The sequence below is a fragment of the Schistocerca cancellata genome, chromosome 1, assembly GCF_023864275.1.
Source record: "Schistocerca cancellata isolate TAMUIC-IGC-003103 chromosome 1, iqSchCanc2.1, whole genome shotgun sequence".
Lineage (NCBI taxonomy): Eukaryota > Metazoa > Arthropoda > Insecta > Orthoptera > Acrididae > Schistocerca > Schistocerca cancellata.
This window is the reverse complement of record NC_064626.1, coordinates 865,767,393-865,794,568: the sequence shown is the minus strand read 5'-3', so window position 1 is coordinate 865,794,568 and position 27,176 is coordinate 865,767,393. Positions and strand designations below refer to the sequence as shown.

Sequence of the window (27,176 nt, the reverse complement as noted above, 5' to 3'; positions counted from 1 at the left end):
AGATAAGGAGGGAAATGCTGTAATAGCAAGTTATCAAGAAAACGCCTCTATGACATTACAAGGGCAAGTTTTCACAACAAGGATTACATTTTTAGGATTGAAATAATGCAGCACAGCTCATTTATCGCCTCAAACAACGAAGGAAACTCCATGAAGAAGAAACTGTCCCTTTACTGTAGTGATGGTTGTCAGAGTAATTAAAATATCTGCCTATAGTTTCTTATGTTTGAAATGTGTATTTTGTGTAATAAAACACCAGTTTTTGTTCAGCTCTTCATTATTGATCAGTACCTGAATTTAACACATTCAACACTATGCGTGTGTGCCATACGGGCGCACACATTTGGGCCGTATGGATGGCGCCTGTATCCCGTATGGGTGCGCCACTTTTGCATTTGCTGAAATGTGTTTTTCACCACGCTATATGGCTGGTGGCTGTAAGATAATGCAGTCTGTGTATCAGTTGTATGAGAAGAATATCTGTCATTATAGCTATCAGTTCTTTGATGACATTTTCACTTGGCGCGCAACCATAAATTTGTGATTATGTTTTGAGTCAAATTAACGGTAGAGACCTGTGGGAAAGTGAAGTTCTTGACATTTTATTCGGACGACGACAGAAATTACGAGCCAGAAAGTGTTTCAAGTGATGAATCAGGTAAAGTTTTTATTTTTTTCCTCTCTCTTTTGGTTACTAATGTACACGGAAAATTTGTAAAGAAAACACACTGTCTTTTCTTTTTCTTTTTATCTAATTTGAATTATGGTTTTCCATTAGAAGAGGAGCTACAATGATCAACAAATGCAGCAGTAAGTCTTCCTCAACACAATGCTGACAACTGGGCAGGAGCACAACCTCAGCTTCCAATATTTTAGTTGGAGACTGCAGCCACTTGTTTGTGAAAAGGAACTGATGTTTACAACTGTTTTTTGAACTTTTTAGTGATGGTGTTAAGCGAAACAAAGACTGAGACAGACAAACATGTAGGTACAAAAATTAGCGAAATTAAATAAAAAAGGACTTATGTGGCACAAACGGGATCCAGTACACGAAATATATGGTTGTTTTGCATATGAGTGTCTTGAAGTTACCAAAGCTTAGTGACTATTGGCCAACTGATCCATTTTTACAAACAGGCGTTGCGAGTCAATTGTTGAGCTGTGATAGGTTTTCCAGTATTATGTTCACACAGCATGCCAATGATAACATACATAAAAAAGGAGGAAAACGACGATCCTCTTGATAAAATTAGACCTGTGTTCAACTTCTTTGTTGACAAATGTAGATCCAGTTTCATGTCATATGAAAATTTGACTATAGATGAAGGTATTTGTCCATTTAGTGGACATGTTGGCTTTAGGGTTTACATGAAAAATAAACCCAATAAATATGGCATGAAGCTTTATGCACTTCATAATGCTGCAACAGGCTACATCCTGGACTTCGATGTCTACAGAGGATCATCAAGGAGTACTGACAACTGTATTCCAGCATTAGTAGAAAGATTCTGTTCTCCATATTATGGTAAAGACTGCTGTATTTACATGGGCAGATATTACATTAGCGTTCCTCTGCTGAAGATGATGTGGGAGAAGAATACATTAGCTGTTGGAACTGTAATGAAAAAGAGAAAAAGCTTACCAAAACAAAGAACCTGAAGCCAAATGAAATGATATTTTGGAGGAATGGGCCCATTCTAGTGCTGTGGAAAAATAAGTGTGATGTACACTGTCTATCCACAAAACATCAGGTTACCACCACAGACGTTCCAGTACATTAAAAAGGTGGTATTACAACAGTAATGAAACCATACGTTCTAATTGACTACAATATGAACAAGACTGGTGTAAATCATGGGGATCAGCTGTACAGTTACTACCCATTTGCATGAAAAACAATCAAGCAGTGGAAAAACTTTTCTTTCACTTTTTTGTAATGTCTCTCTTACGGACTTCATAAAAAAAAAAGTTAGCTTGAAATTGGTAGCAACAGGAGGCGGCTTCCGATCTTTAGAACCAACACCAAGCACTAGCCTTAACAGAAATTTTGGTTGTCACTTTCCAGAAAAAGTACCTCCCATGCCAACAAAGTAAATACTACGCGTTATTGCAAAGTTTGCTCCAACAAAGGGAAGAAAGACACTAGCAAGTGGATAAGAAAAGAAAGCAGATGGTGGTGCAAAGACAGCAGGTAGGACTCTGTGTAACTCGGTGCTTTCAGGATTGCCACCTGAAAGTAAATTATGTATAAAATATATGTAATCATTTTATATTGTAAAATATTACATAAAAACCTCCTGTGAACCAAATTATTTTTATTACAAACACCAGAAATCATGTTAGGAAATGTAAAAATTTTTCCTTGTGAAGGTTTCTCATGTTGTTGGGAATGTTGGTACACCTCTACCGATGCAAGCATATATATAAGCTCACAGTTTTCCTAATCTAAAAGTATAAAGTTTCAAATGATGCTAGAAATGTGCCTTTGAGACCCTTAGTTACTGTACACTTATCTATTAAAGTAACTTCAAAATTGCCAGTGCACCTTCACAGTAGAGGTGCATACATAGCAGTGTGGAATGTGTTAATTGATAACTAACATGTTCTCTGCAGATCAATAAATACAGCAGTTGAAATACGAGAAGATTATACTACATAAGTTACTTGAACACTGGCTTCATACACAAAATTTGGGGATATTTGCCTCTTGAAGCAGAATGGATTCAGTATTATTTGGGAAAAAAATATTACATGATAATCAACATGAATACTCTCATCCGGCACATTTGCCATCCATACTGCAAAATACTTCCTACTTTTCCATCGCATGCAGTCATAAGTTTTAGAAAATCTAGTTCCCAGAATACAAAACTTCGTCTACCCTCGCCCTCTCTGTAAGTGGGTCACTCTCATCCTGGGATTTAAGTTACCTGCTCTTTCTTTTTAATCTTTCCCCAGCCTATCTTTTTGTCCTGTTGAAACAATTCTTCAGTTGCAGTGGTTAAGTAGTGTGACCCTTTTACTTTTATGTGTCTTTTATCCGCATTACTACAATTTTTGTCTCCTGAAGGTAAGTGCTACAGGCCAGTAGTTCTGTGTCATAATTTATTATTTTTCTCAACTGGATTTTAGTTTGGTACAACATGAAATTTTACACACAGCACTTTCAATACTACTCGTACTATCATGATCACATATCTGTAAGACAGTAAAACTTCATTTATACGTTTTTCACGTGCATGTTATTCTCACTTATACTTTTTTTTGTGTCCCAGCGAAATATCCAGTATGCACAAGTTATGGTGCAGTGTTTCAGAGTGATTGGTAAGGCCAATATTAGACTATAATAAAATTTGATGGTGTAATAAGTAACTTTACGTCGCACATATAACAAAATTTATACAAATATTCAAGACAGATGAAGCACTGTGTAGCTTACAACATCCCGAATACAAAAACAGAATAAAAATTCCTCCTTTAGTGCGTCATAAATAGCTTCAAACATTTCTGGTATTATTTTCGTCAATGTGCACTGCAGCATTAGAGCACTATACCGGTACTGTAAACTACAGTACTCAGAAATCGTAGTCTTTTGCGGATATAGCATTTACTGAGGTGAGTGTTCAGCTTCATAATATGAGGAGCCACATTGTTGAGCACATATTGAAATGTACCCTCCTCCATTCCCAAAGAGATTTTCATGCAACTTTACGTCCTCGACTTGCAGCTCCCGTAGCAAATTTTGTTGTATGTCTTTCGCATCTGAAGTCCACAGCTCCACCCAAGTATGTTTCCTTTCCTTCTGCTTCTCTTGCAGATGCAATGGCAATGCAATTGCAGTGCACGCAACTGCAAGCCAGGTATAATTTTACTTATGGCATTGGTAGCATAATGTGTTGATGTTGGCAACACCCATTCACTGCTGGGAATTCATTTCACCATGAAGTAAATAATTAAATCTGTTCTTGCTCTATGGTTGACAGATTCTTGTATGTGCCCTTGTCAGCTCAGTAAATTAGTTATATTCGTAAAATGAAAATTTCACAACAAAAAATTTGCATTATATGAAGATGCACACCACACCACCAATGCTGTAAGTAAAATTAAACTGCAGAGGCTAGTATTAAGTCATTGTCGGCCATTATGAAGGAACTTTGATGAAATATTCGATGACAGTGTAATACCCCATTTTGCACCACATCAAAGATCATTGTCAAAGAAAATCTGACAGTATAATATCGGCCTAAGCTCCATCTATTAACACTGCACTGAGGTTGCCAACTAGAAAACCACTTTGTGTTGCAAGCATCCAAATCCAACTAACACTTAATTTTTAATGTTACAAACTTGAGATTGTTTTATAGATTGACAGATATGCAACAACAGTATAAACTGCAGTAATAGAGTCGTCACGAAACCCAGATGTTATACAGAGACTGTACAGTTTTGGAAAGTACAGTGTAACATATGAAGCTTACTATTACGGCAATGGTGATAGCCATAGGGAAGGTTGGTAGTAGATGTAGCACTCATTTGTTTTCCTGAAATTACATGGCTTCTGCTGAACTAGGGCACAACTGGACAAGAATTGTTGCATGTCACTCAGGAATCATGAAACACATCAGACCTCATACTGTATAGGCTATAGTACCATATTATTGTATTTCTAATTATTTTGAGAACTGGTAACATGAGTGGAATAAAAAAGAAAACATTTTCAATGCAGATGATATGGGCTTATTTTACAGTGTAATGCCTGACCCCACATTGGCATTCAAAGACGAGAATTGCCACGAAGGAAAACAAGGTAAACAACATGTAACAGTGCTGTTATGTGCTAACAGTGATGGGAGTGAGAAGCTCCCCCTACTTACAATTGAGAAATTTGCCAAGCCCCGTTGTTTTATGAACATTCACATTTCCCACAAAATACACGTAAACAAGAAATCGTGGATTGCGACAAAAGTTTTCGAAAGGTGGCTTCGAAGTGTCGACGCAAAAATGGGTGCAACAGGCCGGAAGATCTTATTGTTCATAGACAGGTGTGCACACATCCTCCCCTTACTTCCTATTTGAGAAATGTGACCGTGGAATTCTTTCCAGCAAACTGCACGAGTGAGCTCCAGACACTTGACCTTGGAGTAATACATAATTTCAAGTTGCATTATCGCAAAATGCTGCAGCATGCCATCAAGTGTGTAAACACTGGGAAAAAAAGGAAGAAATGAAACTAAACATTTTACAAGTAAGATTTTTACTTGCCATTTATTTCATGTTGTGCTACCGGAGCCAAAGAACCTTACGAGAAATTATTAATGAATTTGTTTCTTCTGATAGGCAATGCAACAAATTGCAGCTTCATGGCACTGAGTTTCAGACGATACCATTTGTAACTGTTTCCGAAAAGTCAGATTTGGAAGTGAAGCCCATGATCATGGTGGAAATGATAATACTGATGATATCTCTCCTAATGATGAAGAGAATGCATCATTTGTGGATTACGTGAAAGTTTATGAAAACCTTGTCACTACAGAACCCGTGACTATCGCTGAAATAGTTCAATGTGCATCACGGGATCTGGACGAGGAAGAAACTGACAATGTGGATGATACAGAAGAGTCTCAGCGTTCCTCAGTGACGGTTAATGATGCAATAAATGCATTGGAAATAATTAAACAATTTGTGACACGCCACAGTGTTTCTGATGAAATAATGACAGAGTTACACTGCATCAAAGAAAAAAAAAACAAGCCAAAATTACCGACTTTTTTACAAAATGACTTTTCTCCTGTGTAGAGGTTTACATTTTTCTTTATATCTATGTTTTGTTTGGTACCTAGAAAGCCTTTATAACGTTTTGTAGAATGTAACTTTTTATTTGCTGGATTTTTCATTTGTGTTTACCATTTAATATTATAGTATGGTGCTATATTTCATATATATGTTTTTCACACTTATACGTTTTACTTCTGTAGTCTGCTGAAAAATGTATAAATGGCGTTTTACTGTATTGTGTTTACATTGATCCTCTTACTCCCATTTTCAGTCTTCTCCCACATTGCCTTTTCTATCTTTCCTGGCTTTTTGTTCCACTATTTTCTCTCCTCCTTATTTTCTTTCTAACCATTAATTAATTTTTCTGTCTTCAACATTTTCTCCCCAGCAGTCATTTTATCAACTTTCATCAGTAATATGTTAACTGTTCCATCCTGTATATTTTTTATCTGTGTTACTTATCTACTAACTAACAAGTATTCATCGGGCTAATCAGTTGCTCTCTCATTTACAGAGCATTATCAATAGTTTCGCTTCAGCTGACTGTACCTACAACTCCACAGAAGAAACCTCCAATTCACAGCACTGTATCTCATGTTGCTGTAGCAACACATCATCTCATCATCATTTTTATCATTAAATGTTCTTTGGAATCTACACTTCTGAGTTTTGCTGATACATGTGGTAAAATCAATAACAAGTTGCTTTAGCTGTTAACCAAGTAACAGCACCCTCTGCCAGACACTTCACTGTAGTTTGCAGAGTACAGATGTAGATGTAAAGTATACAAAAGTTAGTTTATATACATCTACAACAGTGAACATGCCACTGCTGCCACCCATGTCATGTGAGATGGAGCACAAGCTGAAGTAGGATAAGGATGAGGTAAGATGTGCCTTGGCCTTTCCATAGGAACTGTCTTGGCATTAGCTTTCAAGAAAACAAGGAAACCATAAAGGAAACCTAAATGTAGATAAGCAGACAGAAATTTGGATCCTACTCTTCCCAAATACAGGATTATTCATAAGTACTACCAGGATTTAAAAGATGATTATGCAAAAACTACAAAACATACAGAAAGTACTCTCTGGAGGAAGTATTCGAAAGAAAACAAATAATGTTCTAATTTAGAGTCACGAAACAGAAGAATATTGAATAGTAATTTGCAAGAATAGAATGTCATCCAAGGCTGAAACATTTCATAGCATGATTTTGTTATTGTAACTGAATGATGCCTTTCGACAAAGGATTTAATAAACTGATAGTGGCATCGCAATCCACTGCGCTCAATGAACTTCACCCAACCAGTCATCAAATAATGCTAATGATGACACAGTTCATTACTGGAAGGAGAGAAGTAAATTATCATTGAAGTGAGCAATGAAGAGAAACCTCACAATAGGAGACTTGTGTTTCAGATGATGACTTCATCAGAATCTTCGGAGATGGCTGATGCATCATAATTACAGTGAATTGTGAGTGTCCAGCATTCCAGTCCCTCATTATGCTAAAAACAACATTGAGAGGGTATGATAATTTGTGAACAATAAACCGTAAATATGTGTGACTTTTAGATACCATAAGCCATGTGCTATGCGAAACAACAAATGCTAAGAGTGAAGATACTGCCGTGAATCTTGAGTCTAGAAATGATAAACAGTTTTTGTTAAATTCTAATAATAATTTGCTTGAGGAACTGGTATTCAGCTCAACTATGGGGGTTACCACACCAGTGATTAGCCATGAACAGTTGGTTTATGTGAATTGTTTGAGAACATGAATAACGCTATTAAACAACAATCTAAAACATAAATTGATGATCTTAAATACATTAAATTGTTTGCAGTATGGAGTCAAAAACAATACTTGAAAAGCATTCAGAAAGTTGCAGAAGGATATCGCTGACTGACTGTTCACGGCATGGACACTTGCACATTAAAATAGTAGTTGGTGCACAGGAACAATACAGGGATGTGACCACTAAATTGAACACAAGCAACAACCCACTTTGGGACAGACATATGTTGGGAGGATAAAAATTAATCATACAGTAAAACACCTTTTTAACAAATCTCTGAGCACCAAAATATTTTTCCTTGAATAGGAGATGCTGAGTCGCTATATGGTGAGTTGCAACTTCATAATATTGTTACATTCCATCCAGGATTTTCCATTGTTTGATTTCCTTAAATAGGGGTTTTCCTTAAATGGGGGTTTTGCCAGAGTACGTGGAAAAAGCAAAGCAGAATCATAATTCAAGCATGTTTACTTGCTATAAAATTACAAAATTGACAATATCCTGTGCTACAAATTTAAAAGCAGTCTCCAGCATATTGTAGTGAAAGAAGTTAGTGTTCCAGTTACACTACTGGCCATTAAAATTCCTACACCACGAAGATGACGTGCTACAGACGCGAAATTTAATTGACAGGAAGAAGATGCTGTGATATGCAAATGATTAGCTTTTCAGAGCATTCACACAAGGTTGGTGCCGGTGGCGACACCTACAACGTGCTGACATGATGAAAGTTTCTAACCGATTTCTCATACGCAACCAGCAATTGACCGGCGTTGCCTGGTGAAACGTTGTTGTGATGCCTCGTGTAAGGAGGTGACATGCGTACCATCACGTTTCCGACGTTGATAAAGGTCGGATTGTAGCCTATCGCGATTGTGGTTTATCGTATCGCGACATTGTTGCTCGCGTTGGTCGAGATCCAATGACTGTTAGCATGATATGGAATCTGTGGGTTCCGGAGGATAATACAAAACGCCGTGCTGGATCCCAATGGCCTCGTATCACTAGCAGTCGAGATGACAGGCATGTTATCCGCATGGCTGTAACGGTTCGTGCAGCCATGTCACGATCCCTGAGTCAACAGATGAGGACGTTTGCAGCAGCATGGACTATCAGCTCGGAGACCATGGCTGGGGTTACCCTTGATGCTGCATCACAGACAGGACCGCCTGCGATGGTGCACTCAACGACGAACCTGGTGCACGAATGGCAAAACGTCATTTTTTCGGATGAATCCAGGTTCTGTTTACAGCATCATGATGGTCACATCCGTGTTTGTCGTCATTGCAGTGAACGCACATTGGAAGCGTGTATTCGTCATCACCATACTGGCGTATCACCCGGCGTGATGGTATGGGGTGCCATTGGTTACATGTCTCGGTCACCTCTTGTTCGCAATGATGGCACTTTGAACAGTGGACGTTACATTTCAAATGTGTTACAACCCATGGCTCTACCCTTCATTCCATCTCTGCGAAACCCTACATTTCAATAGGATAACGCACGACCGCATGTTGCAGGTCCTGTGTAGGCCTTTCTGGATACAGAAAATGTTCGACTGCAGCCCTGGCCAACACATTCTCCAGATCTCTCATCTCTCTCATCATCATCATCATCATCATTTAAGACTGATTATGCCTTTCAGCGTTCAGTCTGGAGCATAGCCCCCCTTATACAGTTCCTCCATGATCCCCTATTCAGTGCTAACACTGGTGCCTCTTCTGATGTTAAACCTATTACTTCAAAATCATTCTTAACCGAATCCAGGTACCTTCTCCTCGGTCTGCCCCGACTCCTCCTACCCTCTACTGCTGAATCCATGAGTCTCTCGGGTAACCTTGCTTCTCCCATGCGTGTAACATGACCCCACCATCTAAGCCTGTTCGCCCTGACTGCTACATCTATAGAGTTCATTCCCAGTTTTTCTTTGATTGCCTCATTGTGAACACCCTCCTGCCATTGTTCCCATCTACTAGTACCTGCAATCATCCTAGCTACTTTCATATCCATAACCTCAACCTTGTTGATAAGGTAACCTGAATCCACCCAGCTTTCGCTCCCATACAACAAAGTTGGTCGAAAGATTGAACGGTGCACAGATAACTTAGTCTTGGTACTGACTTCCTTCTTGCAGAAGAGAGTAGATCGTAGCTGAGCGCTCACTGCATTAGCTTTGCTACACCTCGCTTCCAGTTCTTTCACTATGTTGCCATCCTGTGAGAATATGCATCCTAAGTACTTGGAACCGTCCACCTGTTCTAACTTTGTTCCTCCTATTTGGCACTCAATCCGTTTATATTTCTTTCCCACTGACATTACTTTCGTTTTGGAGATGCTAATCTTCATACCATAGTCCTTACATTTCTGATCTAGCTCTGAAATACTACTTTGCAAACTTTCAATCGAATCTGCCATCACAACTAAGTCATCCGCATATGCAAGACTGCTTATTTTGTGTTCACATATCTTAATCTCACCCAGCCAGTCTATTGCTTTCAACATATGATCCATAAATAATATGAACAACAGTGGAGACAGGTTGTAGCCTTGTCTTACCCCTGAAACTACTCTGAACCATGAACTCAATTTACCGTCAACTCTAACTGCTGCCTGACTATCCATGTAAAGACCTTTAATTGCTTGCAAAAGTTTGCCTCCTATTCCATAATCTTGTAGAACAGACAATAACTTCCTCCTAGGAACCCGGTCATATGCCTTTTCTAGATCTATAAAGCATAGATACAATTCCCTGTTCCACTCATAACACTTCTCCATTATTTGCCATAAGCTAAATATCTGACAACCTCTAAGAGGCCTAAACCCACACTGATTTTCATCCAATTGGTCCTCAACTAATACTCGCACTTTCCTTTCAACAATACCTGAGAAGATTTTACCCACAACGCTGATTAAAGAGATACCTCTGTAGTTGTTACAATCTTTTCTGTTTCCATGTTTAAAGATTGGTGTGATTACTGCTTTTGTCCAGTTTGATGGAACCTGTCCCGACTCCCAGGCCATTTCAATTATCCTGTGTAGCCATTTAAGACCTGACATTCCACTGTATTTGATGAGTTCCGACTTAATTTCATCCACCCCAGCTGCTTTATTGCACTGCAATCTATTGACCATTTTTTCCACTTCCTCAAATGTGATCCTATTTCCATCATCATTCCTATCCCATTCTACCTCGAAATCTGAAACATTACTGATCGCATTTTCACCTACATTGAGCAACTCTTCAAAATATTCCCTCCATCTGCCCAAGGCATCCACAGGATTCACCAGCAGTTTTCCTGACCTGTCCAAAAGTCTTGTCATTTCCTTCTTACCTCCCTTTCTAAGACTGCTAATTACACTCCAGAATGGTTTTCCAGCAGCTTGACCCATAGTCTCCAACCTGTTTCCAAAGTCTTCCCACGATTTCTTCTTGGATGCTGCAATTATCTGTTTGGCTTTGTTTCTTTCTTCAACATAACTTTCTCTGTCTACCTGGGTTCTGGTATGTAGCCATTTTTGATATGCCTTCTTTTTCCTTTTACAGGCTGCCTTGACTGTATCATTCCACCAAACTGTTTGCTTCATCCTACTTTTACACACTACTGTTCCAAGACATTCTTTAGCCACTTCTAGTACTGTGTCCCTGTACCTTGTCCATTCCTTTTCCAATGACTGTAATTGACTACATTCAACTAACTGGTACCTTTCTGAGATCGCTGTTATGTACTTGTGCCTGATTTCCAGATCCCTCACCAATTGAAAACATCTGGTCAATGGTGGCCAAGCAACTGGCTTGTCACAATACACCAGTCAGTACTGTGGTATCGTGTTGAAGCTGCATGGGCAGCTGTAGCTGTACACACCATCCAAGCTCTGTTTGACTCAATGCCCAGGCCTATCGAGGCCGTTATTACGGCCAGGGGTCGTCGTTCTGGGTACTGATTTCTCAGGATCTATGCACCCAAATTGCATGAAAATGTAATCACATGTCAGTTCTAGTATAATATATTTGTCCAATAAATACCCATTTATCATCTGCATTTCTTCTTGGTGTAGCAATTTTAATGGCCAGTAGTGTAGTAGTTGCAAATTAGAACTGATTCATTTACATTAAAAGAGGAAAAGAAATTGCTGACAGAACCAATTCCTTGCACAGCAGCAGTAAAACTTGACTCAACATCCTCCTTTATTCCTTCTTCTTTCTCAATCGCCACCAGCTTCTACGTATGTTCCTTCATAAGCCTTTCACCTGCATCAATCTCAGGTACAGTATGGAAGTCAAGACATCGTGACAACAATGTCCTGGAATCTTGCATTTTCAGAAGTATCTCTTCTGGAACAATGTCATCTTCAGTTGTAACTGATGTGCCACAGCCACCCTTTGTGAAACAATTTAACACAGTCCGTTGTGTTACAAGGTTCCAGGCAGCAACAAACATATGCATAAGAAACTTCCTGGCAGATTAAAACTGTGTGCCGGACCGAGACTCGAACTCGGGACCTTTGCCTTTCGTGGGCAAGTGCTCTGCAAGGTTCACAGGAGAGCTTCTATAAAGTTTGGAAGGTAGGAGGCGAAGTACTGGCAGAAGTAGAGCTGTGAGGACGGGGCGTGAGTCATGCTTGGGTAGCTCAGTTGGTAGAGCACTTGCCTGCGAAAGGCAAAGGTCCCGAGTTTGAGTCTCGGTCCGGCACACAGTTTTAATCTGCCAGGAAGTTTCATATCAGCGCACACTCCGCTGCAGAGTGAAAATATCATTCTGCAAACATCCCCTAGGCTGTGGCTAAGCCATGTCTCCGCAATATCCTTTCTTTCAGGAGTGCTAGTTCTGAAAGGTTCGCAGGAGAGCTGCTGTAAAGTTTGGAAAGTAGGTGGTGAGGTACTGGCAGAAGTAGAGCTGTGAGGACGGGGAGTGAGTCGTGCTTAGGCAGCTCAGTTGGTAGAGCACTTGCCCGTGAAAGGCAAAGGTCCCAAGTTTGAGTCTCAGTCCGGCACACAGTTTTAATCTGCCAGGAAGTTTCATATCAGCGCACACTCTGCTGCAGAGTGAAAATATCATTTTGGAAACATATGCATAGCCTGTACAAGTCAGTCTCATCACTACCTTCCTCTCAAAGAATGAAATTGGCTTCTGCACAACTGCTACTCTACATTTGGCTTTAACAGAGTTATTATGCCCAGGACAAGAGGCTACAGATGAGTTGTGCAGTTCAGAGGAAGAATGGCATCCCTCTGAAATTGTTTTTCGCTGAGATGTAGATGGCATAGGTTAACAGTTAAGTCCAATTCCTTCCTGCTGCACTCATCTTGGCATCTAAATGTCTGGAAGTTGTAAATATTTCTGATGTTTCGAGGGTCTGCTGTTGTACTCGTAAGTTCAAATCTGTGTTTTTATGTTTTGGAAACACCTGGGAATTAATAGCGGGGGAAACTTTTCACTTCCATCACTATTTATGCAACATAGCATCATCACCCTTTCTTTACTTTTTTTACCTCTGTGGCATTTTTTTCCTTAACAGAACATAATTTTGCAGGAAGAAAATTATAAAAGGTGCAAATTTCGTCACCTTTGAAAATGTATCTGGACTCGAAGCCCAGTATCAATTGTGGCATTGCAATGTTCTTCCAATAATTTATGCTTTCTATGATCAGAGCCTCACTTTCTCCATTTACACTTTAAAACAGAGGATTATGATGTTTTTTTAAAACAATTCAACCAGCCATCTAATGCACTGACATTTTCAATGTCTTATCTTCAGAGCAATTTCTTGAACCTCCTCTTCTGTATGTTTCCTCGTATAGGAATTCTTTCACTTGTCAGTCGTCGAAACTACACTAGAAGAATATCTTCCACATAACTAATATGAAAACATGGACGATAACTAGTTTGGACAAGAAGAGAATAGAAGCTTTTGAAATGTGGTGCTACAGGAGAATGCTGAAGATTAGATGGGTAGATCATATAACTAATGAGGAGATATTGAGTAGGATTGGGGAGAAGAGAAGTTTGTGGCACAACTTGACTAGAAGAAGGGATCGGTTGGTAGGACATGTTCTGAGGCATCAAGGGATCACAAATTTAGTATTGGAGGGCAGCGTGGAGGGTAAGAATTGTAGAGGGAGACCAAGAGATGAATACACTAAGCGGATTCAGAAGGATGTAGGTTGCAGTAGGTACTGGGAGATGATGAAGCTTGCACAGGATAGAGTAGCATGGAGAGCTGCATCAAACCAGTCTCAGGATTGAAGACCACAACAACAACAACAACTGATATGGACACACGAATTTCCCTCCATTTCGGATCTGAAGGAACTGTTAGCTTCGGCATTTGAGAACACTTTCTGATTTTTGAATATGTTGCACATGTATACAGCACATATCATAGTTCTTTGTCATGTTGGAAATATTTATGTTCATACTGTCATGAAGCGTGCAGATGATCGTTAGCTCTAGCTGAACTGTAAGCTTTCAATGTTTGCAGACCACAAATCCCACAATGAAAAATTAATAACCTCAACAATTCAGTAAGCAAAACAATAACTTGTTTCGCACTTCATAGACACAGTGAATGTGAGATCACATCACATGACATAAGTTGCATGGAAATCGATTTCCAGTTCTATCGATGCCATGAGACGATATCACTACAAGGGAATTCGAGTTAGTGACTGCGTGCTGACTGGTTGAATCAATTACTGTTACACAACAATAAACACGACCCGTGGAAAGAAACCACAAACTCACTTGATCATGTTAGGAATTATGTAAAAACTGGGTTTCATGTTTATTCCTTAAAACAGGGAGAAATAAAACTGTACTTGGAGGAGTTTTGCTGGGGCCAATGGAAATTTTTGTTAAATGCAAGATTTCCTTAATTTGGGATTTTACTGTGTGGTACAAGAGAAATGTCATGGGCAGTGGCGACTTGTGTAAGAGCACCATGAGTGCACCTCCAGTTGTGCACATTTAAGGAGCTTTTCCGCATGCGCAACTCACATGGCATAATTGCCTTAGGGGCCAAATTCACATGGATTTGATAAACAATGTGCACAGCTCATGACATTTAGCTCTTGCAGTGCCATTATGTGATAGCACACTACGGCAGACTTTTATCCCCACTGGCTCAGCATAAATTCTGCTAGATGATAACTGACTCCTCAGTCATGATAATTCACTCACTATATACTGTAGTAAAATTAGATTGGACATCAGTAAATGTTAAAGATGCACTGACAGTAAACCTATTTTGTGACTTTCTGGATGAACATGAACTGTGTTGAATCTGTTTTAAATGCTGACAGCAGAGTAAAGATGTGAGGGCAGGTCATAAGTCATGTTTGGATAGCTCAGTCGTACTTGCCCATGAAAGGCAAAGGTCCCAAGTTTAAGTCTCGGTCCAGAACACAGCTTTAATCTGCCAGTAAGTTTCATGTCAGTGCACACTCCGCTGCACGTTGAAGATCTCATTCTCGGAACAGAAAGGTAAATTACCAGGAAAAGTTAGCCACAAAAGAACTAGGGCCTCCAAGAATAAAAGTATTTTCCATCACTGGCCACTACTTTCTCCCGCCTTTCGGGCAGTGTACGAATCCCGTGTCGAGAAAATTGTTCATCTTTTGAAGCAATCCACGAATCGATCCAATTTGTAACTTCTTCATGAGATCGGAAGTGTTGGTCAGCCAGGCCATGTGCGCCATTGATCTAAACAGGTGATAGTCAGAGGGGGCATACGGCAGGTGGTGTAGGACTTCCCATTGTAACGCATGGTTGGCATGGAAGCACGGCCAGAATCCATAATATCCCCATGATTTTTTGCGTTTAGGGTTATTGTAATGAAGCCATTTTTGTCCCTGGTCACAATGCTATGCAGAAATCCCTTCCATTTTTGCCTCTGAAGCAACTGTTAACAAACAACACACAAATGCTGTTCAACCTCTCTTCGTTTCAGCTCACACGGGACCCAAGTTCCTTCTTTCTGAATCATGCCCATAGCCTTGAGACATTTTGAAATGGCTTGCTGTGTTACTCCCACTAATTGTGCCAATTCTTCTTGAGTTTGACGCTCGAGTCTTCTCACGAATGTCTCAAAATCTGCATCTTCGAAAACATTATCTCTTTCACCACTATGCCAGTATACAACGTTAAAATCAACGTTCTAGAAGTGTTGAGACCACTCACAACACGTTCTTTCACTAGTAGCGTCCTTACCATATGCACTTGAGAGCATTTGATGAGACTCAGCTTCTGTTTTCTTTGTACTGAAACAAAACAGTAACATCTTCTGCAAATGACGAGAATTAGGCTCGTAAACTGACATTTTTAATCAAGAACAACTTTATGATGCAGACACAATTCTACTAATGTTTGAATGAGGTTATGTTGACTGAAGTCCAAGCTAACTGCCTGACATCTGTGATCTGTTTCTGTCGACCACTACTTACCGTTGTCGCCACCTATTGGCTCCCACTTACAGAAAAATGCGAAAGAGAGAGTTGCAAAAGCTTACATGGTTTTATTCTTGCCCTAAACTGTACTTAATTATGCACAAAACAACAAAATTCTACACAAAAATTCCTTTTTTTGCCAGATAAGTTATGCATATTATTATTATTGTTGTTGTTGGCAGTGGATGTAGTTGTCTAAATTTGTTGGTAAGCATAGCTGTTAAACAGCAGATGCTATTAATTTCACACTCTCAAATTTATCTGAATCTAAAAATTTGTGAACACTCAGAATGTATACTCACAATCTGCCACTGGTCATGGTATGCTGAGTGCAATGTCAAACTTGATTGTTGAGACCAGTATTGTTATATGCAAGTTTCAAGAGTTCATGCCAACTCAGGGTCTTGTATAACATTGCTTTCAGGCCATTTGATGCATATTTCTCAACATTACATATATGGGTGAGCAGTTTGAAATACAGGGAACACACAATATGGGATATAAATAAATGATAGCTATGATGATTTCTGTGAATTTCATTGGCTTTATGATTAAATTTTGGTATACCGAAAAACAATAGGCATTTCCACATGAAAACTCTCGATGCCACGACCATACTAGCTGTAGTATGGTACCATTTGGGAATTTTTGCAGAGATATTGGGACCATAACATAGAACATGCAGAGATGCTTATGCAGCGATTCCCATTGCCCATTCATGAGAAGTTAGCCATCACAACATACAAAGACATCCACCATGTTTATTTGATTACAGTTTAAATAGAAGCTCTCGACATACAAAGAAGGCAGCCTGAGGACAATCATTGTGACACAAGAAAAACAGATATGCGAAGAAGCATGGCAAAACGCGCATCTTAATGAATGAAAGTTGAGGGTACTGAATTGAAATGTTTGTAACGAACCAAAAAGGACTGATGATTGCAAATTCCACTGGAACAATGACTGCAACACTTACAATCAATCATCACAATGTAGACAAAATAATGATGGGAGTCCCATTTTGGGATTCCCAAGAAATAATTTTAGTTTTGGATGCGACCTAATCCAAAACTGAATGTATGGAAATGGGATCATATATAAAAATGAAAACTATGCACACAGACAACAACATGACACTGGAGATTTATTAAGGGAAGAGGAGCAATTTACTAAGGGTGTGAAATTATTTCAAGAGCTCTATGATCGTGTAAAATGCCTACTTTTCTGGTACTTGGACTAAGAATTGTAACTGCAGTTTGGAGTCGAAGCAAACCGATCAGGGAACATGTTCAGATGAAGTATCAAATTTTGGGGGAAAATTTTGAGCAGCCATTTTTGTATTCAATTTTCGTGCATTTGGATCATATTCAGTATGGAGCAGATGACAGAGAGGTGTTACTGATCAGATTTTGTATAATGATGGACTTACATGAAGAATCAGGAAGAAGAGATGAAAGTTTGCTTTAAAGGAATTATAGCCGAAGATCGTGGAGATGCTGCAGGGATGAACATTTGTTTTCTTAGCATTTTATTTGTTTTATTAGCAAGAAAAAACAACAATTTTTTCATGTAAAATCCTAACCTCTGCCATTAGCCAAGAAGCGTCATTGACAGAGAGATTCAGAGGAGAACACTAGATATGGGGAATCACTGAGCAATCAGATAGTAAGTACAGAAGTACCTTCCATGCAGTAATGAAGCAAAGTGAAACTGTCAGAATGGTATCAATAGCCAGAGCAACAAACAAGATATTCAACCTGAGAATTTAGAGGCTTTATTACAGCCATTTAATGATGTGAAAGCATTTGAGCAGTTTTAGACCTCACATGCAGTTACTTGCTGCTTATGCTGCATTAAGCAAGTTGAAAAATACGCTATTTTTCTGCACAATAGTCAGAGTTATCAATTTAAAAGAACTCCACTTTGTTTTAATGTATTGTCTACTGCCTTTATGAGTGCACTTGATTAGTTATTGAAGCCTGAACTACTTACATCCATTACATGTTGATGATATTTTAATGGCTCAGTATCATCTCTGTGTTTTATATTATGTCCTCAGTGTGTTTAAGAGTACTGGAATTCATCATAATCTTGGCAAAGTTGGAGTTTGGAAATGCTTAAGATTTGTTGGACATGTGACGAGCAATAGACAGCATACGGATCATATTCAGTATGGAGCATATGACTGAGAGGTGACACAATTCCCTGTGCTGAAATTTTGAAAGCCTGTTTAGAATTTGTTGGGTTTTACCACCCCTTGGAACTAGGTAGAGGAGCAGCAGAAAGCTTTTTATTTCATATGTTCAAGAACTTTCTACATGGCTGTGGTGTATTTTATGTCCGTTTCCATGCAGACTGGTTCTGATATCGCCTGTGAATTTAAATATATAAGGGACAGTCAAATGACAACAAGACACGCGGAAAAAATAAGTAAACCCTTTATTATTTCAGAAACATTCACCATAATTTTTAATATGTTTGTTCCACTGTGAGACAAAGACAGTCAGTGCCATCATGGAAAAAGGCTCTTCATCTGAAGCAAATCAACCGCCATGAATGTCTTTCTTGGGGGCTCCAAAAATATGGAAATCACACAGGGAGTTGTCAGGAGTGTATGGAGGAACTTGTGCTGCACAGTCAGAACAACCTGCCAACACAATGCCCACCTGCATGTTGCCAAGTTGTTCTGAGTACGTGGAAGAGGTTTCGCTGGGAAGCCCTTACACATCCTTATGGTCCTGTTTCTTCCCATGTGATTTCTGTACTTTCAGAGCCATGAAGAAAGACATTACTTTTCTTCAGACAAAGAGGTATGTGCCTGGGTAAAACTATGGTTCCTTAGGCAGCCGCAAACATTTTCCCATGAAGGCTTTGCCCATCTTGTCTCACAGTGTGATAAATGTATTAACAGTTACAGCAATTACTTCTGAAGTAATAAATGGTTTACTTACTTTTTTCCATCTGTATCATTTTCATTTGACTGCCCCTTACAGAAAGTATTCTACTATATAGATTGCTCTCATATGCATGGAGTGCACACTAAGTATTAAGATGAATAACTGCCTTGCAGTAGGAGTGCAGTAACCTCTGCCTATGTTTAGTGTGTGACTGTTTTCTTTATATGTATTTAATGTTGTCAAAACTTGTTTGATTTGTTTATGACATGGAACTTTTTGACTGTCGATGTGAAGTAAAAGAAATTTCTTTAGCTTGGCTACATCCTCTCATCAAGTGCAGATATAGATTTGGAAACTGAATACAGAATTAATCATGCTGGGGCATCATTTGCCAGGCTGGCATCTCAAGTATTAAACAAACATGATTTTAGTGCTACAAGAAAGACCCTCACATAAAATTCAGTTGTGCTATAACTCCCACTGTGCTTTATAGATCCAAATCCTGGACATGTTACAGTTGGCACCTTGAAACTGAACAGTATCACTAGTGATGCTTGAGGCGGCTCTGAATATAGCATGGCAGATGTGAGGGTTCAGAGGTGCTCTCCTCCTCCCCTCAACATAGACAATCATTTGTACCCTCAGCAGTCTTGTATGATTGAACAAGCATGAATATTCTGAACTAGGTTCAGCCAAAATATAATTGGTATTGTTAGTTAGGATACTAGTGTGATGCTATTTTTGTTTGGTGGTATTTTTTATGTTTGAAGTGGTCTGCACAAAACACGCTATTGGCAACCCAGACCTATGATACTATTGAAGAGTCAAATTACAATATGGCAAAAAGGAGTGATTTCGCAACTTAAATTACAATTGGAAGATTTGGTGGCAGCTTTGCAAGTGGCAACTGTTGTTTATGATATTTGCTATACACAAATGAGCTCAAGTAATTACATTGATTATGATGCAGTTTTCTGGGTGGCACACACTTAGTACGAAGCTACTAGACATCAGTGTGCACTACTATAAAAAGCTACACACACAATTCAGGGAAGTCACAGTAGATGAAGACAGTCGACCATGAATTAAGATGATTTAAAAAGATGTTGGTGTTAAATGCAAAGGATATTTTTATCAAATATGGGTGATTCAAACTTGTCAATAAGAATCAGTAAGCTGTCATGTCAGTGTGCAGTGAATAATTAATTCGTGTTGAGTGCTCCATTTCTGATAAGTGGGTGCCGTTACAGCGTATTGGAAGCAGCTGCGCCCAGCACTACGCAAGCCACCTTCAACAGCAATTATTGCACACCAGTAATAATTAACAACTGTCCTGTGGTTCCAGCATATCACTTATAAACTTTTCTTAAGCTCAGACTATCATTTTCTGTATATTCAACACTAGCTTAGCACCAACTGCTTTGCTCGCATTGACTGTATGCCTGCATAGTTTTTTTTTTTTTTAATCATATTTGAATGTTGTTCACAAATTCAAACACCTTCTAAGATGTTCGCACTAATTAAGGTCATATCAGCATGGTCTTTTCCAAATGTACTTCTGACCTAAAAGTGATTCTCGTAGCTGAAGTCCAGTGTTTTTGTTAATCATGCCTTTTGCATTCTTGTTGCGATATATCCATAGCAACTTTCATCCCCTAACAAATATTTCTTGTCAAATACCAACTGTCACAGGTGCAGCCTTAAAATCTTTTAGGAGTTCTTCAGTAATTATTTATTTTCAAAAAACTTTCATCCTCTGTTTTAACCCAATTAGTGGCTGAATTTCCAAAAATACTGTGCCAAATATTATTTATTTTCTGACTGAGAAAGCAAATACCAGTTTTCTTAATTCTAGCTTCAAAATTCCTTAATAGCGACATACTTTTAAAAAGCCTGGTTGAATTTCCACAAACAGTGACGTGTATGTTTTATTTCTGACAGACGCCAAATCAAATTTTCATACATTTAGCTTCAAAAATGCCTGCACAATGAAATATTTCAATGAAAACTTTCATCAGTTGAATTTCCAAAAACAGTGAAATGTATTTTTTATTTCTTAGTGAGAAGCTGAATTTAAACTTTCATACATTCAGCCTTAAAATTAAAATGCTTTCATAATAAAATATTTTCATAAAAAATCTCATCGCCTATTTCACCCCCGTAGATGTACAATTTCCAAAAACACTGAAATGTATTTCTTTATTTGTAACCAAGAAGTCAAATATCAGTGTTCATAGATGTGCCTTTAAAAATACTTTATTAGTTCTTTAATAATGATATATTTTCAAACAAAACTTTACCCACTCTTTCACCCCATAGGGTTAAATTTCCAAAAATGCTGAAACATGTATTTATTTATTTCTGACTGAGAAACCAAATACCAATTTTTGTAGGTCTATTGCCCTTTGGGTTGGAATTTCGAAAAATCCCTTGTTAAATGATGCCTACAGTATAAAATCCACACCTTCTCCAAATTTCAGGTTTCTGTCCTTAGCAGTTTGAGCTGGACTATGATGAGTGAGTGAGTCAGTTGGTCAGTCCATGGCCTTTTATATATAAGAGATTAAAGATTAACTACAGAAGGGAATAGTGTAGGGAATATATATGTATCTTATCACCAAGTATATACTATAATTTGTGTCAAGTCTGTAGTTATATAGTGATTGAAAATTAGTAGGCAATCATGTCACTTACTGAGGAACTTATGACAATGGAGGGATTTACGAAGACAGTATTTGAACAGTTTTTGCAGATGAATGAAAGGTTCACGCAACTTGAACATAAAGTCAATGAGCCGTTTATGATATTTGAAATGGATAACAAAGCAACAAATTTTGAAGAGTGAATGAATGATAGATTTTTAACGATGGAAAAGAAAATGTCCGATTTTACATTGCAAATAAATGGGAGAATGGAACATTTGGAACAAAGGTTAGACACGGGTTTCAGTCACGTAGAAGAGATAGATAAATGCTTGAAGATAGGAGATAAAATTGCAAATTGAACTATGTACATGCAACGGACTGTGAGGATGATTTACTTACGATAATAGAAACTTTACAGAAGGAAGCTTTCGGCCAACGGCCAACAAGGTTTTACACACACACACACACACACACACACACACACAAAAACTACAGTCTCTGGCTGCTGAGGATAGACTGCAAACAGCAGCGCATGATGGGAGAGGCAACCGGGTGGTGGGGGTATGGAGGAGACTGCGCAAGGAGGGGGAGGGATAGAGTAGGGGTGGGGGACAGTAAAGGGCTGCTTGTGGTGAATGAGATGGAGAGCATAAGGCAGTTAGGTGCAGCAGCCGGGAGGTTGGTCACACGGTGGGGCAGAAGGGGGGGGGGGGGGGTGCTAGTGGAAATGGAGAGAAGTATAAAGACTGAAGGTGTGTTGGTGAAACAGAGGACTGTGTAGTGGTGGAAGAACAGGGGAGGGGCTAGATGGGTGAGTACAATGACTAACGAAGGTTGAGACCACAAGGGTTATGGGAATGTAGGATATATTGCAGGGAGAGTTTCTACCCGTGCAATTCAGAAAAGCTGGCGTTGGTGTAAAGGATCCAGATGCTACAGCCTGTGAAGCAGTTATTGAAATGAAGGAGGTCATGATGGGCGGCTTGCTCAGCAACGGGGTAGTCCAGCTGTTTCTTGGCCACAGTTTGCCGGTGCCCATTCACACAGACAGACAGCATGTTGGTTGTCATGCCCATGTAGAATGCGGCACATTGGTTGCAGCTTATCTTGTAGATCACGACTGATTCTACAGGTACCTTTGATTTATACTATAGATATGGGTGATATTTGTGATCGGATTGGAGTAGTTGGTGGTGGGGGGGATGTATGAGACAGGTCTGGATCTGTTCCCATTCCACGGTGCACAGTGCTCTATTCCACCCACACATCCTCAGTCTTTTTACTTCTCTCCTTTTCCGCTACCCCCCTCCCCCAAACCCTGCCCTCCATCCAACTTCCCGGCTGTCCCCCCCCCCTCCTCCTCTCTCTATCTTGTCCCTGAAAGCTACCACAAGGAGCACTTTACTGTCCCCCACCACTACCCTGGTACCCCTCCCCAGCCTAGGCTCCTCCTTACCCCCACCACGTGGTTGCCTCTCCCATCACGTGCTGGTACTCACAGTCTGGCTTCAGCACTATTCACAGTCTGGCTTCAGCAGCCAGAGGTTGCAGTCATATGTGTGCGAGTTGCGTTTGTGTGAGTTTATGTTTCGACGGAGACCTCTTTGGCCAAAAGCTCACTTTCTGACAGTATTTTTGTTGTGCCCATCTGCAACTCAGCATCTCCATTATATGGTGAGTAGCAGCTCACAGTCACCATGGTGTAGTGGTTATGATACTAGACTGTTGCATGGAGGGTTGTGAGTTCAAAACTCTCCTGAACTGTAAAATTTAAATTTCTATATGCTGTTTGAGTACATTCTAGAGGTATTCACAAATGTCAAGAATCACTGTAATGGAATGTTCTGTAACTGTATATATACCGCACGTTCTGGCTGCAGGGAGTTTGCACCGCACTCTTGTATGTGCAAGTGCTGAATAAACCTTCATTAAGTGAAGTTAGTGTTTGTCATTCATCTAATTACACCTTCTTCTACATGACAATATTGTTACATTCCATCGTGGAATATGCATTGTTTAAAGAGTATCTTGCTACAAAAGAGGATATGTAAGACTGTAACGTTTTTAATATGGTGTGCAATTTTGTGTGGTAGCAATATTTACTTCAGTTTACATATTCTCTATTTACTATAACTTTTTTTAGGTATAAAATGTCACAACAGAGAGAAACGAATCCAATTTGGAAGTACCTTAATAAAAGTACCACTGATCTATCTAAAGCCATCTGTACTGTTTGCAACAAAACACTTTCGTTGGGCAGCCATGACCCCGAAAGATGAATATTGCATGGGCTGAAGCAACAATTACCAAAATTTCATGGATCAGGATATAAACAGGTTTTAAAACATCATTCAAAACTGGACGACTTGAATTATGAAACCAAATCATAGAGATGGATTCCGCAGTCTGCTTGAGTACCAGCACTGTCAAGGATGAGAAACCCAGTCTAATTCAGTCACCCATTGTGAGTTTGGCGACTAAATCTGCAGACTGGTCAGATGACTGTGAAACAACAAAAGATTGGACAAAACTATTACGGATTTAATAACTGCTGATATGCTTCCGTATTCTTTGGTAAACGGCAAGGCATTCCAATGGCTCAATTTACTGATCTACAGGCTGTTTACAAATATTGGCTCAAATCTGAAAAATTTGTTAGAACTATGTTGATGCTGCAGACCTACAACAAAGTAAAAGCAAAAGTAAAGAACCTGATTGGGAATGCGAGTGGTTAAGTGCCACCATCGACATGGACCGGTGCAAGTAAAACATCCTGACTCCCCAGCTTTATAAGGCATTTCATCATTGACCACTGACGTGTTAGAACCAAATTATACTAGATCAATATATCAAACACAAGTTACCAGAGAGGGTCAATAAATGGAGAATAAGTGGCAAGATTTTTCTGATATTATGTGGCAAAAGCATCAAGCATGGTTTGTGCAATGCGTGGGCAATAGGAGTCTACAGGCTGTTTTTCACACATGCAGCAATTGGTGATAAAACATTCGCTGTTCTCAAACAAACAAACCAAAGCCATATTAAAAAGTGCAGGAAAATCATAGGCCACTTCCACCACAGTGAGCAAGCTCCCAGAAAACTAACAGACTGTCAGAATCAGTGTGGAGTGCCAAAACATGCTTTGATACAAGTTGTCAGTGTGAGATGGAACAGCACATACTTGATGTTGCCTGGTGGCACTGAGAGCAAATGATGCGGTAAGAGATGTATACAAGCAGAGCAGAGACAAATGGGGAATCATTCTAGTGACAATAAGTGGCGCAAAAGCAGAAGTCTGTCGACTTAAGTGACAAAAGCCAGATTGTTGTGGCCCAGTGCCTGGGAGGGAGCATCTCGAAGATAGCAAAGCTGTTCGCATGCTACTGTCATTTATGGAAAGTGATTGACAAATGCTGAAAACACGAGTAGACAACAGGAAGTTGGACTCCATACCTAATGACACAACATAGGGATTGGAGGCTTGCCTGCTCTCTAAAGCTAGAGAGGTGGCAGATCTGATGGCAGAGTACAGTGCTGGCACAGGCACAAGTGTTTTGGAGCAGAGGCACAAGTGTTTTGGAGCACAGACACAAGTGTTTTGGAGCACACTGTTCAGCGCAGAGTGCTGAGCATGGTGTTTTGTAGCAGAGGACCCCTACACATTTCCATTATTTGATCCAACAACATTGTCAGTTACGATTACAGTGGGCACGGGGCTATCAAGATTGGATCACAGATCAATGGAATTTTGTCACCTGGTCGGATGAATCCCATTTATTGTTAAATCAGGACAATGATCGTGTCCAGATACTGTCATCTGGGCAAATGGTTGCTCAAAACATGCAGTGCGCCACAGACACAGGCCAATGGGAACAGGTTTATGTTATGGGGAACATTCACCTCAGCTTCTGTGAGACCTGGAGCAGTAATCAAAGGTATGATGACAGCTGTGGACTACTTGAACATTATTAGGGGCCAACTGCAACCCCTCATGCTAACCAGCGTTAGCATCTTCCTAGAGTACTGGGTTATTCTCCGTGTTTTACTGTCCCCGTTAATAAACATCAATAAAATGAATATTGCAAATCCCGGTTTAAAAATTTTTTGTTTGTAACGTGAAAAACTGACTCACTCTGTCAACACCAGGCGTTACATGAGAGATGTGGTGAGCAGTATTTTTTTGGGTTGACTCCAGAACAAAATTGCAAATATCTACCGAATCACCAGAGAAAATGTGCCTGATGAGCCATATGAGAGACATCCGGTATATCTAGAGAAGACAAATAAGAGGTGTGGTGATACGAAACATTGTTTCTGTGATAAGTTAGTCATGGTGATAATTAGTTTAGTGTTTCCCACATTTTATCATAGGGACTTTTGACTTTTTTTTAAACCAAGACAAGCATCTGCACCCTCAAGTCTTGTGTCTCCTCATGACATGGTGCTAATGTCACCATACGGTGTGCTCAGGAGTCTGTAATGCCATGAGTTGCGCCGTGGAGCCCGTCCTGGAGAAGTTTCTTACCATGGACTTCCCAAAACTTGAAATATATATCAGAGTTTCATTGTAAAACGGTTCAGTTAGTTCATATTTGAAGTTGACCCAGCCTTCACGCTATATTCAAGTTTTTCATTCATCCAGTACACGGGCTTTCTATCAGTGGCTTGGAAACCATCATAACTTTTTTTGTTGTTGTTGTCATTGTCCAATGGCCAGGGTCTAACTGCAAGAACCCCTGTACAACACAGACATACAGTACCAGCGTCCCTGAAGATGCACACACAACCAGTACAGAAGTGATGGTTTTAAGTGTCACTCACAATGGGCAAGGCATATAGTCCATATGCCCAAGAGGAAAACAAAGTGAAAGTGCACATTGTAAAACGTTAGAAGACAGTAGGGTATTCAAATACGATATCACTGGGTTAAAAGGACGTGTTGCCTTTCTTGGCCTCTAATTGAATTGAGAACAGATATGCCACAACAGCTGGACACTAGATTCATGGCTTCACTTCAGTTTTAAGTGTTGAGTTCAGTCCTGGCAGTTGATTGCTCTGACATGTACACTATCTAATCCTTTATGATGGTTTGACCTCTGCTGGGGACATTTTCAGTGAGATGTCTGTGGAATGGCAGGCCATTCTTCCGCAAGTGCTGTAACCAAAAGAAGTAGTGATATTGGATGGTGGGTCTTGGAGCAAAGACGATGTTCAAACTCACACCAAAGATGTTCCCATTGGGTTCATGTTGGAAATCTGATCAGGCCAATCCATTTCAGGAATCTTATTGTTTATAAACAACTGCCTCATGGATGCTGCTTTACGACAGGGAGTGTTGTCATGCTGATACAATCAATCACTGTCTCACAATTATTCCTCTATTGTACACACTACACAGTGCTGTAAAATGTGTTCATATTGTTTTGCATTTAGCATTTTCTTAAGCACAATAAGGGAACTACACTCTAACACATTAACCCCAAGAAACACATCCATACCATAACACCACAGCCTCTGTACTTCACTGTTGGCACTACACATGATGGCAGGCGACTTTCTCCAAGTATTTGACATAACACATCAGATTCCCACAGCATGTAGTGTGCGTCATCACTCTA

At 39.6% G+C, this 27,176-nt stretch overlaps 2 protein-coding genes across 6 annotated transcripts in view; one reads left to right on the top strand and one right to left on the bottom strand.

Moving 5' to 3' along the window:
• LOC126189580 (tRNA wybutosine-synthesizing protein 3 homolog) overlaps nt 1-269 on the top strand; it is a 52,859-nt gene extending 52,590 nt beyond the window's left edge. For all 4 annotated transcript variants that reach the window (XM_049930957.1, XM_049930956.1, XM_049930953.1 and 1 more), the window contains one exon: nt 3-269. In XM_049930957.1, the coding sequence (XP_049786914.1) occupies nt 3-23 (21 nt within the window). In that variant the 3' untranslated portion in view covers nt 24-269. The remainder of the gene's footprint in view (nt 1-2) is intronic.
• The window catches only part of LOC126189554 (uncharacterized), a 55,592-nt gene that overhangs the window by 5,538 nt on the left and 22,878 nt on the right, over nt 1-27,176 (bottom strand). The window lies entirely within an intron of this gene.